Below are 16,731 nucleotides of genomic sequence, written 5' to 3'. Positions count from 1 at the left end.
GCAGGGGCGGGAGCGGATATAACGGCGCTTGCGCGCACGGTCACAAGCGGGGTCGGAACCTCAGAGCGCGAGCCCCTGACGCCTTGGCAGCCGGAGCCCGAGACGCCGGACCCGGAGCGCACAGTGGGCGGGGAAGACGGAGATTTCTTCGCCCTGCTCGCCCTTGGTGTTTTGCGAACACATCGGGGCTCCCGGCTCTTGCAAGGTTCATTCTTGTGCGGTGCCCAGAAGCAGGAACGGTCCACGATGAACCGCTTGACACAGCACCTGCTGGAGCTGTTGAAGACGATGGGCAGTGGTCGCGATTTTGATAGAGTTTTGGAAAAGGTATTGGAGTCAAAGCCTTGGCTTCTAACGGAAGTACGATGCTTGGGGCGGGTTGCGCTGAAAATTAGTAGCTCTCGCTAGATTCTGTTGGATGCCCCGGTAAATTCAGCAATGATGATTACTACTGTTATGGAGAGCCATTATGTGCTAGGTCAAGTGCATAGTTTATTTCATCTAAATGTACATAAATACAGGTCTTCATTGATTTCCGATTGGGCTACGTCCAGATAAACCCATTGTAAATTGAAAATATGGCACATCCAAACTTCATTCAGTATACCTAGCCTACATGGCTTACTTAGCCTAGCCTATTTTAAATTTGCTCAGATCACTTCTTAGCCTGCAGTTGGGCAAAACCGTCTAACACACAGCCTGTTTTGTGAGAAGTGTTGAATATCTTATGTAGTTTATTGAGCGCTGTACTGAAAGTGAAAAACGGAATGGTTGTATAGGTACAGAGTAATTTTAAGTATAGTTGCTTACCGTCCTGATGGAGGGCCTGACTGGGAGCTTCCTGCCACTGCCTAGCGTCAGGAGAGCATGGTCCTGCATGCATGTAGCTAGCCTGGGAAAAGATCGAAACTCAAAATTCGAAGTCGTCTCTATTGAGTGTGTATCGCTTTCACGCCATCGTAAAATTGAAAAATCCTAAGTCAAACCATCGTAAGTCGGGGACTGTTTGAATGATTATCACTTGTTCCGGAGACACAGTTGCTCGGTTTCAGAGCTAGAAAGGACTTTAAAGTTCAACCCTTGAACAAATGCCTGTAGTGCTCTCGGGGGGAAGTAATCTATATTTACCATGCACTTGCAGCCTAGAGTGTTTGAAAGTAAAAACTTGCAGTAAGGGAGGAAGGACAAGTTCTGGTGTAGTGGCCCTACAGAGTTAGGCAGGCTAGCCCCTGTCCACTTTGCCACATGAACAGACTAGCCCAGATTCCTAGTTCTCGCGGTCTGTGTAGAAATCCTGTTCCATAGGAGTCATTTATAAATAAGCATGAATAACAAGCCCTTGGTTATGTCAGATTTGCAAGACATTTAACAACCTAAGAACTTTTAGGTTTTTTTCTGAATATTTTAAAGCATGCATGCCTGTTTTCCTTCTGATTAGGAAAGAGTTTGGGGACATTTGGAAATAGGTCACTTAAAAGTGGAGTTTAAACACAGACCAACTGCATTCATTGGAAGAATGTGGTGCATTAGACCAAGGTCTTCCTCCTGGAAACAACACCTGGGCTGTATTTTCAACATGTAAATAACTTTCCCTAATTATCTGTAAGGGCTTTTGTGAAAAACATAGGAGATAATACTTAGGCAAATGTATTTAATGTTTTCAAATAGCAAACACGATAAAATAACAAACACAATACACAACTTTATAATTAACCCTTTGAGAGATCTCTTATGCAAAGAAAGAAGTATTGGACTCGGGGGGAAGTTTGAATTCCTTAAAAATTCTGGAGCCATTTTCATTGTTAACCTTTTGGATGTGTGTCCTCTCATGATAATCTTGTCATGGGTTGGATTTGCCTTTGAGTGTCTGGTTAAAATTCTCTTAAACTTCGTGTGTGCCTGCCTGAGTCGGCACTGGTGGTAACTTGCCTTCCAAGAAGATATGCCTGTTCAACCAGATGTATAGAGTTTCTCAGATGTTGCAGTTTAAAGTTGGGTAGTGATACCAATTATTCTAGACCCAGCACTGTCCAACAGAGATACAGTGCAAGATACAAGTGCAAGCCACATGCATAATTTTATATGTATAAAATTATAAAACAAAAAGAAATAAGTAAAATTAATTTTAGTAATATATTTTAAGCAACTCATTATATCCAAGATAGTGTTTTAGTATGTTATCAATACAAAAGAGTATTATTTTGGGGGGACTTCATCTTTGAAGTCCGGTGTGAATTTTACACTCAGAGCACATCTCAATTCATACTGACGATGTCTCAAGTGCTCAATATGGAGTTGTGGATAGTGACTGTCATACTAACTGCACAGGTCAATACCATTGTAGGTGCTCTGTATTAATTTGATCTAAAATAGGATTTGTGGTTGTTTGTTTTGTGTGGGCAGAGTTGCTAGGGCTAAAATATATATTTATGCAGGGGGCACCTGGATGTCTCAGTCGGTTAAGCGTCAGACTTCTCACGGTTTGTGATTTGGAGCCCCGTGTTGGGCTCTGTGCTGACAGCTCAGAGCCTGGAGCCTGCTTCGGGTTCTGGGTCTCCCTCTCTCTCTGCCCTTCCCCTGCTCATGCTCCGTCTCTCTTTCTCTCTCTCTCTCTCTCTCTCTCTCTCTCTCTCTCTCTCTCTCTCAAATAATTAACATTAAAAAAAAATCCCCCAGTCCAAATGTCAATAGTGCTGATGTCAAAAAACCTTTTTAATCACTCACTTTGTGCTGGGTTAAAACTAGATAAATTGCTACTCTCTCGTTCCAAGTTTGCACTGAACTTTGAACCGGTTGTTCAGATCAGACTTCCACATGTCTTGGTATGAGACAGAATGTGGTCTGTCTCTAAGTCTCTACTAACAATTATTTATATTCTCTTTGTTAAAATAACCAGTGTGCTTTCTGTTGCGTCCCTGGACCTTGGCTGACAAAAGTATTTTATGTCAAATAGTTGTCCCTTTGGTTAAATATGACACCAGAGATTTTTCAAGGCAAGGATGCTCATTCTTAAGCATTTAATGCAAACGCCTTGTTAAAACTAAATTGGAGTAAGGATGCATATGATCTTTCAGACACACCTGTGTGCTTACTTCACTGCTTTTGCAGAGATGAAGAGGGATGATGTTTCTTAATATTAACAAGTGTGAGAAGCGGTGGTGCAGCCTCAGTGCTCTCCGTCTGCCCCTTGCCCCGTTCCCACAGTGGCCCCACAGGTCTTCCATAGGAATCATTTATAAATAAGCATGAAAAACAGAAGTCCTGGGTTCTACCAGATTAGCTAACTACCCCAAGAAAGAGAAACCCCTCATCCAAAGAGAGTTGCGTTTTTTTTTTCCTTGATTATATGGTAAGAAAATTCTGTCCTAACCTTTGATTCTTTTAATGATTTTTTTAAAAGCCAATGAATTAAATAGAAGAACACTTGAAAATTTGGCTGATAATATGCCAAGGGGAGTTTTGGTTTTTGGACAGATATTGTACCCCAGCATATAGAATCTGCTAAAGGATGGTGACTTTCTGTTCTTCCCAAAATGACCTATTGAAGAAAGCACCTTCCTATCAGTCCTGGTACAGATGTCAACCTCGTGCACGAGATCTTACATTGGAGCTTCTTTATTTTAGCCTGTTCTAAAAACAAAACCACCTGTGGTTTATTGATGTTTATAGATACCCACAAAACCTATCTTTTGTAAAATACTGATAGAGAAGAACCAACACTGAAAGTCCTGCTCTTGCTATAAGATCACTTTAAAATCAGTCGACAAACCGAGTACTGTGAGATGATGAAGAAATACCAACCACAGTTCCTTGCCTTCTAGGAGTTTATCATCCAGGAGAGGAGAAAAGTGAGATCTAGGGAAGTACCAGTCCCATCAACTGTTCCCTGAGAAAAAAGAGTCCCATGAATAAAAAAGTTCAGGAAACACTGATGGTGGATCCCCCCACTTTTTTCAATGTATTTATTTTAATGTTTATTTTTGACAAGAGAGCACAAGCAGGGGAGGGGCAGAGAGTGAAGAGGACCAAGGATCTGAAGTGGGCTCTATGCTTGACAGGGATGAGCCTGGTGGGGGCTTGAACTCACCAACCACGAGATCATGACCCCAGCGGAAGTTGATGCTCAACCGACTGAGCCACCCAGGTGCCCCATATCCTCCCCTTTTTAAAAAAAAAATTGCAGCAAAATATACATGATGTAAAATTTGTCATCTTAGCCACTTTAAAGTGTACAATTCAGTATTAATTGCATTCACATTGTTGTGCAACCATTAACCATCATCGACCTAAATATCTAACCATAGGGGAACTGGTGAAAGAAATCCCTTATAGCTCTATGTAAAGAAGGCACATTTTAAAAAAATGACTTATCATAGGAGCATGTCATTAAATGATGCGTATGACTTTATAAAATTAGAAATTGTTATATTTATTTACAATAATAGCATTTACTATGTGTCTGGCACTGTGCATTTCACGAATTTAAACTCTTTATGGCAAGAGATACAATAAATGTCGAAATCCAGGGCACCTGAGTGGCTAGCTCAGTTGGTTAGCTCAGTCTGACTCTTGATCTCGGTGTCATGGGTTCAAAGCTGGTGTTGGGTTCCTGGCTGGGTGTAGAACCTCCTTTAAAAAAAAAAAAGAGCATTAAGGAATCTACTCCTGAAGTCATTGTTGCACTATATGGTAACTCACTTGGATGTAAATTTAAAAAAAGAATGAATAAATAAATAAATAAGTCAAAATACAACTATCTGGAAAAGAATTAAGTAGTCAGCCAGTAAGCATGAAGGATTGTTCAGCAGCACCCATAACCTGGCTAATGGCAAACTTAAACCATGAGACACTGTGTTATTTTGCCCATCATATTGTAAAAAGAGCAATTACGAGGAATAATATGCATTCCTGAGGATGAATTCGGGAATGAGGCACTCTTACTCAGTGGTTTTGAAAAGTGATCTGGCAGATTGGTTAAAAATTTACATAACCTTTTTACCCAGCTACCTAATTCTGGTAATCTATCTTCCGCAAATAAAAGCATCTTTGTTTGTAATGGTAAAAAATATTCAAAGAACATATATCAAGCAATACTTTAATAAATCTAATATAGTCAAATACTAGGGAATCCCACAAAGCAATTAAAGAAGATTTCTGTGATATGAGCTACAAGCATGACTATTCTACCAGGAAGAGAAAAATGAAAGTTGCAAAGTAATGCGTATCATGTGATCCCACCTTTGTAATTTTATATAAAGAAAGGAAAAAAGCCTTCTATGTGCATATATGTTTGAAAAAGTCTAGAGAATGATATTGCAGGATACATGGCACTGAAGGGGTGGGAGGTAGGAAAATGCATCTCTACACTGTTTATTCATATGAAATGATCGTTGCAGTTAAAAATCTAATAAAGAGGAGGAACGTGGCAATTTAGATCGCTCAGAGATAGAATTTAAGGAGTCAAGATACAATTAGTGAAATCATGGGCTCAAGTCAAGAGTTACTGATACCATAGGGAAAAGGGATTTGGCATCAGTTCAGAACAACTCTACATATTTTGTGAAATTAAGAACTGTAGCAGGGGTGGGTGAATGGAGGATCAATTCAAGGGAAATGATTATACATGTCTGTGCGTGCGTGGAAGACAGTCAAGGTTTAGTGGCTCTACATACACCTGGAAATGAGATGCTGCTGAAATGTTCTACCACTTGTCCAAGTAGTCCTTTTATTCAAGTCCTCCAGTTCCTGAAGACCTCAGAAAGGTATCTGAGAGCTTTGATAAAAACTAAATGTATGCATTTTTGAAATGCAGCACAGAACACTTAAAAAAAAAAAAAAAAAGGTAGCCTAATTTTTATTCAACCACCCTGAGAATTGCAGGAATTTCTGGAATACAGAATACAGAGGGAACAGAGATGACTTAAACTTCTTTATTGCTGTTTGATTTGTGGTGCTGTCCTAGGACAAGTCCACTGTTGGCTGGGCCTGGCTCACCATATTTCCGTTCCTGCAGGGCTTCCTACCTGTCTTCAGATACTAGATTCTAAAGTAGATCACCTGCAAAAATTCTACACAAGTCTGTGTTTTTCCCCTTGAGAGGAGATCTGAAGACATGTATAGACCCTGCCCCAGTCCTCAGTGTGTCGGGGTCCTTCTCTATTAGCCCCTCTTTTCCAGATTCAAGGCAGCAGAGAACCTGTATATGAGAGAAATCTTACCAATGTGATTAATATACCATAGAGGCTTCACAGAATCCACCTTTATAGGTATTCTAGAAGGATTCAATAAAGCCTGCCATTTACCAGCCATTGAGAAACAATAGTGATGGTTTATGTTTCTTCACAAGCATGTCTGTCACCATTGTCACCACTCCAATGAACAAGAGTAGAATGTCACTTCATCTGGTCAACTCTTATGGGAATATTTTGTTAAATTCCTCTTAGCTCTTCCCTTGGGCTTTGTTTGCCTCCCATGGCACTCACTTGCTAACTTTTGTATTTTTGGCCGTCTCTTACATCCTCTACTAGTTATCTCTCCAAGGACTAGGACAACATCTTATTTTTGGATCCTCTGCCCTTGAGCCAGTTGGCCCCCCATTTCTACTCTTCAAAGTCTTTTTCAAGTGGCAACCACCTCCGTTCTTGAAAAGCTTTCCTTGGCATCCCCAACTGTCTTTGTCTGACCCTGCTGAATACCTTGGCTAACTGTTATTATGAGACTTACTGTATATTAGTGAAAATACCTATTTTTCTGTCTTTCCTCCCCACGTCAAGAGCACTCTTTGGGAGCAAACCCCTAGTAGATGCTTAATAAGTATTTGTCAGTGCCTAGTGGGAGGTGACCGCCTGGCACACGGAAGATATTCCCGATAGTCTGTTCAGTCGGTTGCTGTGCCAGTAAATGTTGGGCATACTGTTACAGAATGCTCCTGTAGTTGGCCTTTAGATTCTAATGTATTCACTCACTCAACAAACCCTTGCATGCCTACTACGTGCCAGGCACCATTCAAGTCACCAGGAATATAGAGGTGAAGAAAACTGACGAAAATATCCTCCCACGTATGGAACATACATTTTAGTGTGGTCAATTCAACACTAAACAGAATAAGTCAGTCAAATATATAGTATGTTAGATGGTGGTAAGTGCTATAAAAAAAATATAAAGCAGGGACCAATGATAAAGAGTATTGGGACAGGAAAGCTTAAATATTTTTTCCCTACAACGTGTATTCCTGTGGGGTTCTGTTATGGAGAGTTCAGTTTTAACTCATGTCATCTGGGAAGATGTCGCCGAAATAGCGGCACTTTAGTAAAGACCCGAGCAGGTTATGGACACTCAAAGGGGAAGAGTGTTCCCGGCAGAAAAGCAAACGTAAGAGCTCAGAGACTTAAAACACTGTCTTTGCAGTATTTCGGGAGGAATCCCAAGCGGACAAGGTGGAGAGGAGATATCGGATGGCTTAGTAGGTGGCTGTCACCTTGAAGGGCTTGAATGAAAGAGGGACAGAATTTTGAAAAGAGCGTTCTTGTTGGTAGTGAGAGAGCAGACATGAGGCAGGCAAGGGCAGAGGCAGGAAGGTGAGCCTGGGAACAGCTGTAAGAACTGGGCAGAGGTGGTGGCTTGGACCAGAGCAGAGGGTGAGGAGTGGTGAATTCTGGCTCCTCTGAAGGTCGAGCAGACAGGACTTGTGGGCTCAAGTAAGAGTTACTGATACGGTAGGGGAAAAGGATTTGGCATCAATGGGTAGTTTGGATTTTGCTGATGGATAGTGAGACAGGAGAGAGAGAGGAGAGAGGACTCTGGGGCTGGGGGCAGCTCCACACAGTAGGCTGTTTGCCCTGCGAAGACTTTATCCAGCTGAGATTGCCCGTGGCCGGGGGCTGGTACTTCTACAGATACGTACACAGGATCTGCTCAGGAAGGAGCCCAACTGCAGGACATAAGACACGGGATCTCATGGGATCATATTCACCTTCAGAAAGGCACCTGGTTATTCAGTACCTGGTTATATGAGTACTCTGAGCCTGATTGGTTTACCTACAAATTTTATTTCATCCTCCTGGCAATGCTGTGACTGTCATCCCCATTTTATACACGAGAAAGTCGAAGCTTACCTTTTCTAAGCCCTTACGGCTAGTAATTGGGATCTTAACCCACGTATCTGCCCCAAAGCCCATGCCATTAACTCTATTATAGTGCCTAACTTTAGAGAACCTGTCCTCTAACCTTCTGAGGGAAACTGAAAGCCAGTGTGGCCTTTGGTGGTCTCATGAGGCCGGATGATAAGATGACCCTAAGACTCGGGTGGGCGGTGCAGAGTAAGAGCCAGCAAAGGGACTGTGGCACTCCACAGAGGAGGAGGGGGAAACCCAGGAGAAGGTGGACGTGGGAGTTCAGGAAAGGCCAGGAAAAGGTTTGGATGTCTTGACATGCTGAGTGGTCAGGTAAACAAAGGCCTGAAAAATATCCACTGAATTTAGTCATGAGGTCATTCAGTGAATGAGTTTAGTAATTGGAAAATTCTAAGTTCCAATCGGGCGATTTTAAGAAAAATCCAATGTGAAACTATACAAACCAACTTGGGGTTTCACAGTTGTGTTCGGGTCCCAACTTTACCAAGGATGAGAACTGAAATGTCTCGATCCCCCATGATATGCCGGGCTGTGTTCCAATTGCTTAATTTGAACGTTACCCTGCTCTTGACCACAGTTAAGGATCTTGCCTCAGCCTGGCTCCAGAGCTGATGCTCTTGCCTATTGATCTAAAGCCACCCGTGCAATTAAACCGCTAAAACACACATTATAAAACCCAAGTGCTGGGCGGCTACAGCACATGGTTGAGCCACAGTACTTCTGTAGCATATGCCCTCTTAGGGGCCCTTACCGTAACTGGCCTGTTTGCCGATGTGCCTCCCGCCTTCTTGCTCCTCCCTCCTTTCCTGCTTTTATGAAGGTACATTTATACGTTGTCCTCCGACACTTCCTTCTGGTATCTGCACTGCGTCACATACGAAATCAGCAGTGTCTGTCATCAGGACAACTTGCTTGAAGACAACCTCTTTCACAAATACATAAACTTCTCATTCACTGACCTCCTCGGTTCTCGGTGCTTTTGTGTGTTAAGCGCGGTCTTTCGTATTCCGCGTCCTTCCGTGGCTGACTCGCGTGGTTACATACACAGATTTTCTCAGGCCACGTGCCACGCTCCTTTAGGCCCGTGGCAGACACCCTCACTGAGCCAGAGAACACACACGTCTTCATTCATTAGCAGAGGCAGGGTGGTGAGCGGCACAGCGATCACCAGCAGTCACAGTGATGACTGTGGACCAGGACCAGGACCAGGATGACCGGAAACGTCAAGGCCTAAGGAGAACTCTGGGGTCCGCACGGAGCTTCCTGTTGGGGGCCATCTCCTTCGTGCTGATTATCAGGCATTCCTTCTCACTGTCTTTCCTGGAAAGGTAAGGGAGGAACGGGGAGACGGTTATCGGCGATGGGATCGGAGCCTGGGTGTGCGGGATGAGGAAGGAGGGTTGGCGGCAGGAGCCGTGGGAACTCGTGTGAACACGTGAGGAACCGAGGAGAGGCAGTCCGCTGCAGGCTGTGCAGAAAAGGGACAGGTGATCGTATGTGGGCACACATACGTAATTTTTCCTATAAACCGAGGAGCCCACGTGTTGGACTGGGCTGAGCCATAAAGGTTCTTGCCATCGTACCGCGGTGGCCCAGAGAATGGAACGTATCTGGGTGCTTCTCAGCATTGTTGGTTTCGGCCCCGCTGCATCGTAACAGGCGTGGCAGCTATCCTTCCGCGTGACACCCGACGCATCAGGACCCGGTTGCCCGCAGCAGTCCAGGTGAGCCGTGAAGGGAGGTGATTCTGCAGAGGAGTTAAACCTGAGATGTGGGAGGCCGATGAAAACAACAGGACCCACTTCAGAGATCTGGGTGCGGGTGGAAACAATGCGTGCAGCGTCGCGGAGTGTGGTCTCGAACCCAAAGTTAGCCGTGGTTAATAACCAAACAAACAAGCGTGTCCCCTATAACCCGTATCTTGACTGAGACCAAGATCATTTGTGCTCTCTTTTTTTAACAGGATTCTCCTCATACCCCCCTTCCTCATCAGAGAGAGGTTAGCTCTCCGTGGGCCTCTTCCCCAACGAGACTATTGATTAGCTTTGGGGGCTGGCTCCGACATCGATGCCTTTGTTAGCTTCCAGTGGCTTAATTCCTGTATTTTACCCAGGGAGACGACAGAGGGCGACACATAAAAGCATTTCTTTTGCAGGATCAGGCTGACGGGAACAAAATTCTCTCTACTCCAGTGTGTATTTTAAACCACTCGTGTGTACCACTGTGTCCTTTGGCCTTTCAAGTTGGGGGAAAGAAAAACCGTCAAAAACTGTATTCTGCAGTAGAAAGTCAAGCTGACATTTGCACGGCCTCCTGTCACCCCCGCCGAAGTCCGATAATCTCTAACTGATTTCTACTCAACACGCGAGGCCTTCACATGGCACCCAACTGCCTTCAGTTCTCTTCCCTGAACTGTCTGGCTTGCTCCCCATCTTCACTTGGCTCACTCCTCCCTGTCCCTCAGGAGGCCTTTCCTAATGTCTGTTCTCTAAAAACATACTCCATTAAAGTTAGATGCCCTTCAAGCCACCTGTACTCTCTTCTCCAGGAACCCTCCCACTGCAGTGGTCTGCGTACGGGTCTCTTCCTTTAGGTTGCGAACCCCTTATGAGGAGGGATTTGATTTCATTTGTCTTGACGTTGTCAGTGCTTAACATACTCGTGTAAATGCCCGAATGAGGGCAGTGTACACGTTGGTCCTGTTCCATGTGTAGTTTACGAGGACACCTTGTGGCTACATCATTTATCGTGTGGATAGACTTGATCCTGTCTAACATTATCTGCCATTGACTTACCTGTTATGCAAAACATGACATGATATCGTTTAGGATGGTTTATATTGTGTGGCTGTGTTTGTTTTACCTCAGGGCCTAGTTCTCCAGGGGAAAAACAACAGCAAAATCACTAAAGTTGTGGTTTGTGAAACTCCAAAGCGTCTTCCTGGTGGGAGCTGTTAAAGGCCACTGCAAATCCAGAGACATTATAGTGTCTAGGGAGACTTGAAGATAGACAGACCTAGATCTAAATTTCAGGTCTGTCCCATCACGGGTGACCCCAACAACAAACCACCATGAACTTCACTTACCTACTTAAAGGAGCAGTGGAAACTACCCCTTCCTTATTACATAGTATTTAAGTGTTTGCCACAGAGCCTAGCATAGGAAAATGCTCAGTTAAGATAGCGGTTATCTAGAACCTAATCGTTTAATGCTTGAGACACCCCACACCCCCAAATACAACAGATACACCAAATACTCATCTGTATTCTGCCTGAACATTTCTAGCAACAGCAAAAATGACCATTGCTAAATGTAGCACATCCCATTCACAGCTCAGTTCCAATTTCTCAATCTTACGCTATGACGTTTTTCCTAGTAATTTAAGTAGGATATAAAAAACATATTTCTATTATTTTTCCAAAAGCCTTTTTTTTTTACATTTTTTGAGAGTGTGCACGTGAGTGGGGTGGGGGGAGCAGTGGGCAGAGAGTGGGCAGTGGGCAGAGTGGGAGGGGAGGACAGGGGACAGAGGATCCAAAGCAGGCTCTGTGCTGACAGTAGAGAGCCCCATATGGGGCTTAACTCACAAACCATGAGATCATGACCTGGGCTGAAGCCAGATGCTCAACCAACTGAGCCACCCCAGGGTCCCCAAAACTTTCCTTTTTAAAGATTTTGATATAAAAATTGTAATTTATTATTTCCCTTTTTATCTTTTATGTACTTATTTTTCTTTATAATACCATAAATGGGGCAGGATCTTAAAAGCAGTTTAACTTCTGGATTCTGTGAAACTTTGCATATTAAAATGGGTTTATGGTATAAGTTTGTGAATTCTAGACACTCACTGAATTACTGAATTTCTTCCAGTCTATTCAAATTATTTTAAACTATTCATTACAAAGTCATTATAAAAATTACTCTCTGCAAAAACTAGGGAACGTCCAAACGAAACCTATCATGGGTTAACAGATCACAGGGACCAGCTAGCTTTCTTGGTCTAAAATTCTATGGAGACATTGAGATGTCAGGTTGTAATACATAAGGCTGGAAAGCTTAGAATATTTGATTTCTGCAGGGAAGATTAACAAAAACTACTGTCTTTTCCCTAAATATTCCTTTTTCTTTAAAAATAATTTATATATGAGGGGCACCTGGGTGGCTCAGTCGGTTAAGCGTCTCTGATTTCAGCTCAGGTCATCTTATGTTTTGTGGATTCGAGCCCCACGTCGGGCTTTGTGCTGACAGCTCAGAGCCTGGAGCCTGCTTCAGGTTCTGTCTGTGTCTCCCTCTCTCTCTCTGCCTCTCCCCTGCTCATGCTCTGCCTCTCTCTCTCTCTCTCTCTCTCTCTCTCTCTCTCTCAAAAATAAGCAAACGTTAAAAAAGATTAAGACAATTTATATTTGGGGTAATTTCTATCAGAGAGAGATTGGCAACTTATTTGAATTTCTGTCCAACTGTTTTGGGGTGACTTAGTTTAAGATTTTAAGTAATCTCTACACCCAGTGTGGGGCTCAAACTTACAACCCCGAGATCAAGAGTCGCACGCTCCACCAACTGAGCCAGTCACGAGGCCCTGGGGTGACTCAGTTTAATCGGACGATAATTCTTGATGGGCTGTTTGGGCTTTCCTAATACCAAAGCATGTTCAAACTTCTTTTTTTCTTTTACACTTAGATGACTCTGGTCTCTGCTACCCCTGGGAAACTGATTTGTGAAATGAGAGTAGAAGACGGCCATGCCAATAAGTACGGCACTCTGCATGGTGGCATGATAGCCACCTTAGTGGATAACGTATCAACATTGGCTCTGGTATCCACAGAAAGGGGAGCACCAGGAGTCAGTGTCGATATGAACATAACGTATGTATCCAAACTGTACTACAAATACCTTTTTATAATGTGAAAACTCATTTCAAACAATGAGACTACGTACAATTGTAACATGAATAAAACTAGAGATGCCCCGAGCTGATCATGCTTAAGGGCAAGTATAATGTGCCCAGAATATCCCAGAGCCTTAGAATCTAGAATTGGAGCAACTGATTTCCAAATGCAGTATGTATGTATCCGGAGGAAAGGGGTAATGACCTAAACATTCAAAGAAGCAAACATTTGGCTTCTGTTATGTATACTGGTTGGGGAAAAAACTCCCGGCTTGTAACCACTGCACAAAGTCCTGAAAAGTGCCACCTGTACAAAGGTCTTAGGAGGGTTGGATTGAGTGCATATGGAGAAAAGCCTGAATAAAAGTCAGAGTTGGATAAACCTTCATAAAGTATCCATCGCCATTGCCTTGTAACAGAGTGAACACAAAATGGCCAGTTTTGCAATCCTGTATCTCTCCCTGCAGCTGCCACCAGGCTCCATGGGTATAAACTGTGTGGTCAGGAAGCAGCACCCCAGATGTCAGGCTGTCACTCACTCTGGTGAAAATGCCTGCAGGGGTCAGATGTTTCCAAATGTAAAAGATCTAGTTCCAGTTTTAACCAGTACTGGTGCCAGTCCGGTCACTAGAATGCAGGGCGTGGGGGTTTTGTTTCAGTATGACTGCTTTTTCCACCTACACAACGGAAGAATGATTTTTACTGGGGGCACCCGAAAGCCAATGTTATGCAACATGAGGGCAGTGGAAATAACGTTATCAGATTTGTAGACAATCTAAATCTTTTAATAGGCTCACTTCAGAAAATTCAGCCCGCGTCTACTGTGGAAATAAATGGAGGGTGCCATTCACAGGTCACAGGACAAGGGCAAACGGTCTTGAAATTAAGATCCACGGAAAGAACAGTTTCCGTTCGTTGTACTGCCGAGCAGGCTGGGCGGTCCTTACCTTACTCCGTGAGTGGGGGTGGGACCCGCTGATGATTCTACTTGGCCTTGGGTGCCTCTGCCCGGAGCACGGATGCCCAAACCTGGCACCTCGGGATCTTGTGAGATCCTACTGCTGCTATCGTCAGCCTAAAGATTCTTTAGTAAGTCAGACAGCTTCCATCAAGAACTGCCGGAGCTTCAAAAACTGACCCACCTGAGCAGAAAGAGTCTCAAAGGTTTACTGTCGATATTTCATAAAGAAACAACAACTTATGAATATATACGGCTCATCACCAGCATTCTAAGGAGCTCGCATTAATTAATTCCTTATAGTTCTCACCTTAGATCGTTTCAAGGGCCGTAAAGTGCAGAATTTACTCAAGTGCAGTTGAGTGAATTCTAAATATTGATAGAAGATAGAGTAGGCCCCTCTTACCCATGGGGATATGTTCCAAGACCCCCAGTGGGTGCCTGAATCCACAGGTGGTACCGAACCCTATACATACATACGTGTGATAAAATTGACTTATAAACTACGCACAGTAAGATTAACAAGGATAACGATAATATAGAACAAGCGTGATATATTATGTGAACGTGGTCTCTCAAACTACCTTCTTGTACTGTACTCACCATTCTAGTGAGGATGGGAGAGGATGAGACACCCAGAGCAGCAGACGCAGTGAGGGAAAGACGTAGGCAGGGACGCAGCATTAGGCCACTGTTGACCTTCTGACCGATCAGGAGGATCATCTAATGCTTTATGGACCACAGGTCACCCAAGCTATGGAAAGTCAAACTGCAGGTAAGGGGGAACCTACTGTGTAGACAGACACCAGGAACACTTTACCCAGGATGTTCCCAAATAAAGATGAAAGAGGAAACTTGGAAAAAAGGGGGGGGGGGGGCTTCTCATATTTATGGGAAAAGAAACTCGTGGGGATATGAAATGGGGAAGATGAACTTGGTCAAGACCAGCCATTCAAATCTGATAGGACAGAAAGCTTATGGATACCATTCTTAAACTCTTGTAGAAAGAAAATAAGCAACATCTAAGGGACGCACACAACTTCCCGTTTTAAAAAATGTTAAGGTGCGCCTGAGTGGCTCAGTTGGTTGAGCATCCAGCTTCAGCTCAGGTCACGATCTCAGTCTGTGAGTTCTGCTGTCAGAGCAGAGCCCACCTCGGATCCTCTGTGCCCCTCTCTGCCCCTCCCCTGCTCATGTGCCTGTGTTTGCTCTTTCAAAAATAAATAAAGAATTTTTTATTAAAAAAAAATTTTTTTTTAACATTTATTTTTGAGACAGAGCATGAACAGGGGAGGGTCAGAGAAAGAGGGAGGCACAGAATCTGAAACAGGCTCCAGGCTCAGCTGTCAGCACAGAGCCCGACGCGGGGCTCGAACCCACGGACCGCAAGATCACGACCTGAGCCGAAGTCAGATGCTTAACCCACTGAGCCACCCAGGCGCCCCAATAAATACAGAATTTTAATAAAAAATTATTTGCTGTTAACTATATTTGTTTCCCTTCAAGGTACATGGCACCGGCTAAAATAGGAGAAGATATAGTGATAACAGCCCATGTTCTGAAGGAAGGAAAAACACTTGCATTTACCTCCGTGGATGTGACGAAGAAGGCCACGGGAAAATTAATAGCACAAGGCAGACACACAAAACACCTGGGAAACCAGAACACCACCGCCTAAAGAAATCCAACAGCGAACACCAAGTGTAAATTTGACTTGAACAGATGTAACTTTCAAAATAAATTAGCACAACCAGAAGTGAAGAAATCTTTTCTTGGGAGAAAATGACAGTGAGTGAGGTGCTTTTCATCTTAAACCTCTTCAGTCTGTAATCTATGTATGATAATTGGGTGAAAACATTCTTAGCTGAAAGGGTCTCTGAAAACTTAGGTAAAGCAAAGAAGCTAGCAAGGACATTTTGAAATGAGATTACTTTTTTTTTAATGTTTATTCATTTTTGAGAGACAGAGACAGAGCATGAGTGGGGGAGGGGCAGAGAGAGAGGGAGACACAGAATCCAAAGCAGGCTCCAGGCTCTGAGCTGTCAGCACAAAGCCTGGCACAGGGCTTGAACTCACAGACTGTGAGATCGTGACCTGAGCTGAAGTCGGACACTCAACTGACTGAGCCACCCAGGCATCCCGAAATGAGATTACTTTTAAACTAAAGTCCAATACTAAGCTATTTTAAGCACTTAGGGAAATATAAATGCTTAATCTGTGAATTTATGTCCTTCTCAGCTCTTAAAATAACTGCTACATTTTTTCAAAACCCAATTGCAAGATTATGGAACTTCAAAATTAATGAAACATAGCTCATATTGGAAAATAAAATAGATTGAGCCGTATAGCCTAAAATAGTCCTCAATGAAGTCTGAGGCAAAGCACATTAGTGACATAGGAAATAGTCCGATGGATGTGCTGTTTTTCCCTGATGGAGAATTTATTGAGGTGCCTGGGTGACTCAGTCGAGCGTCCAACTCTTGATTTCGGCTCAGGTCAGGATCTCGTGGTTCGTGAGTTTGAGCCCTGCTTTGGGCTTCAAGCTGATGGTGCAGAGCCTGCTTGGGATTCTCTGCCCCTGTCTCCCCCCACCCTCCCCCCCACCTCTACCCTTCCCCCGACTCTTCAAAAATAAAATTAAAAAAAAAAAAAGGAAAAGAATTTATCATAGGACTGGCATATTTTGTACTAAGGGCGGGGAGAAAAACATACTATTACCCCTTTTCTAGTACCTAGAATAAAACCATGCAGATCACA

At 43.5% G+C, this 16,731-nt stretch overlaps 1 protein-coding gene and 1 long non-coding RNA gene across 2 annotated transcripts; one reads left to right on the top strand and one right to left on the bottom strand.

Moving 5' to 3' along the window:
• Nucleotides 1-43: 43 nt before the first annotated feature.
• On the top strand, nt 44-15,730 carry ACOT13 (acyl-CoA thioesterase 13). The gene is made up of 3 exons (XM_040460302.1): nt 44-327; nt 12,809-12,993; nt 15,481-15,730. The coding sequence occupies exons 1-3, from the start codon at nt 247-249 to the stop codon at nt 15,650-15,652; spliced, it is 438 nt and encodes a 145-aa protein (XP_040316236.1). The 5' UTR covers nt 44-246; the 3' UTR covers nt 15,653-15,730.
• Nucleotides 4,168-11,598, bottom strand: LOC121020311 (uncharacterized). The gene is made up of 2 exons (XR_005786064.1): nt 9,092-11,598; nt 4,168-4,629 (listed from the first exon to the last, which is right to left on the bottom strand). It is a non-coding gene; the product is annotated as an uncharacterized LOC121020311 (long non-coding RNA).
• Nucleotides 15,731-16,731: the final 1,001 nt, after the last annotated feature.

Source organism: Herpailurus yagouaroundi, unplaced genomic scaffold (genome assembly GCF_014898765.1).
Source record: "Herpailurus yagouaroundi ecotype Mexico unplaced genomic scaffold, PumYag 250, whole genome shotgun sequence".
NCBI lineage: Eukaryota > Metazoa > Chordata > Mammalia > Carnivora > Felidae > Herpailurus > Herpailurus yagouaroundi.
The sequence above is the reverse complement of the archived record's forward strand: the minus strand, read 5'-3'. Positions and strand labels throughout refer to the sequence as shown.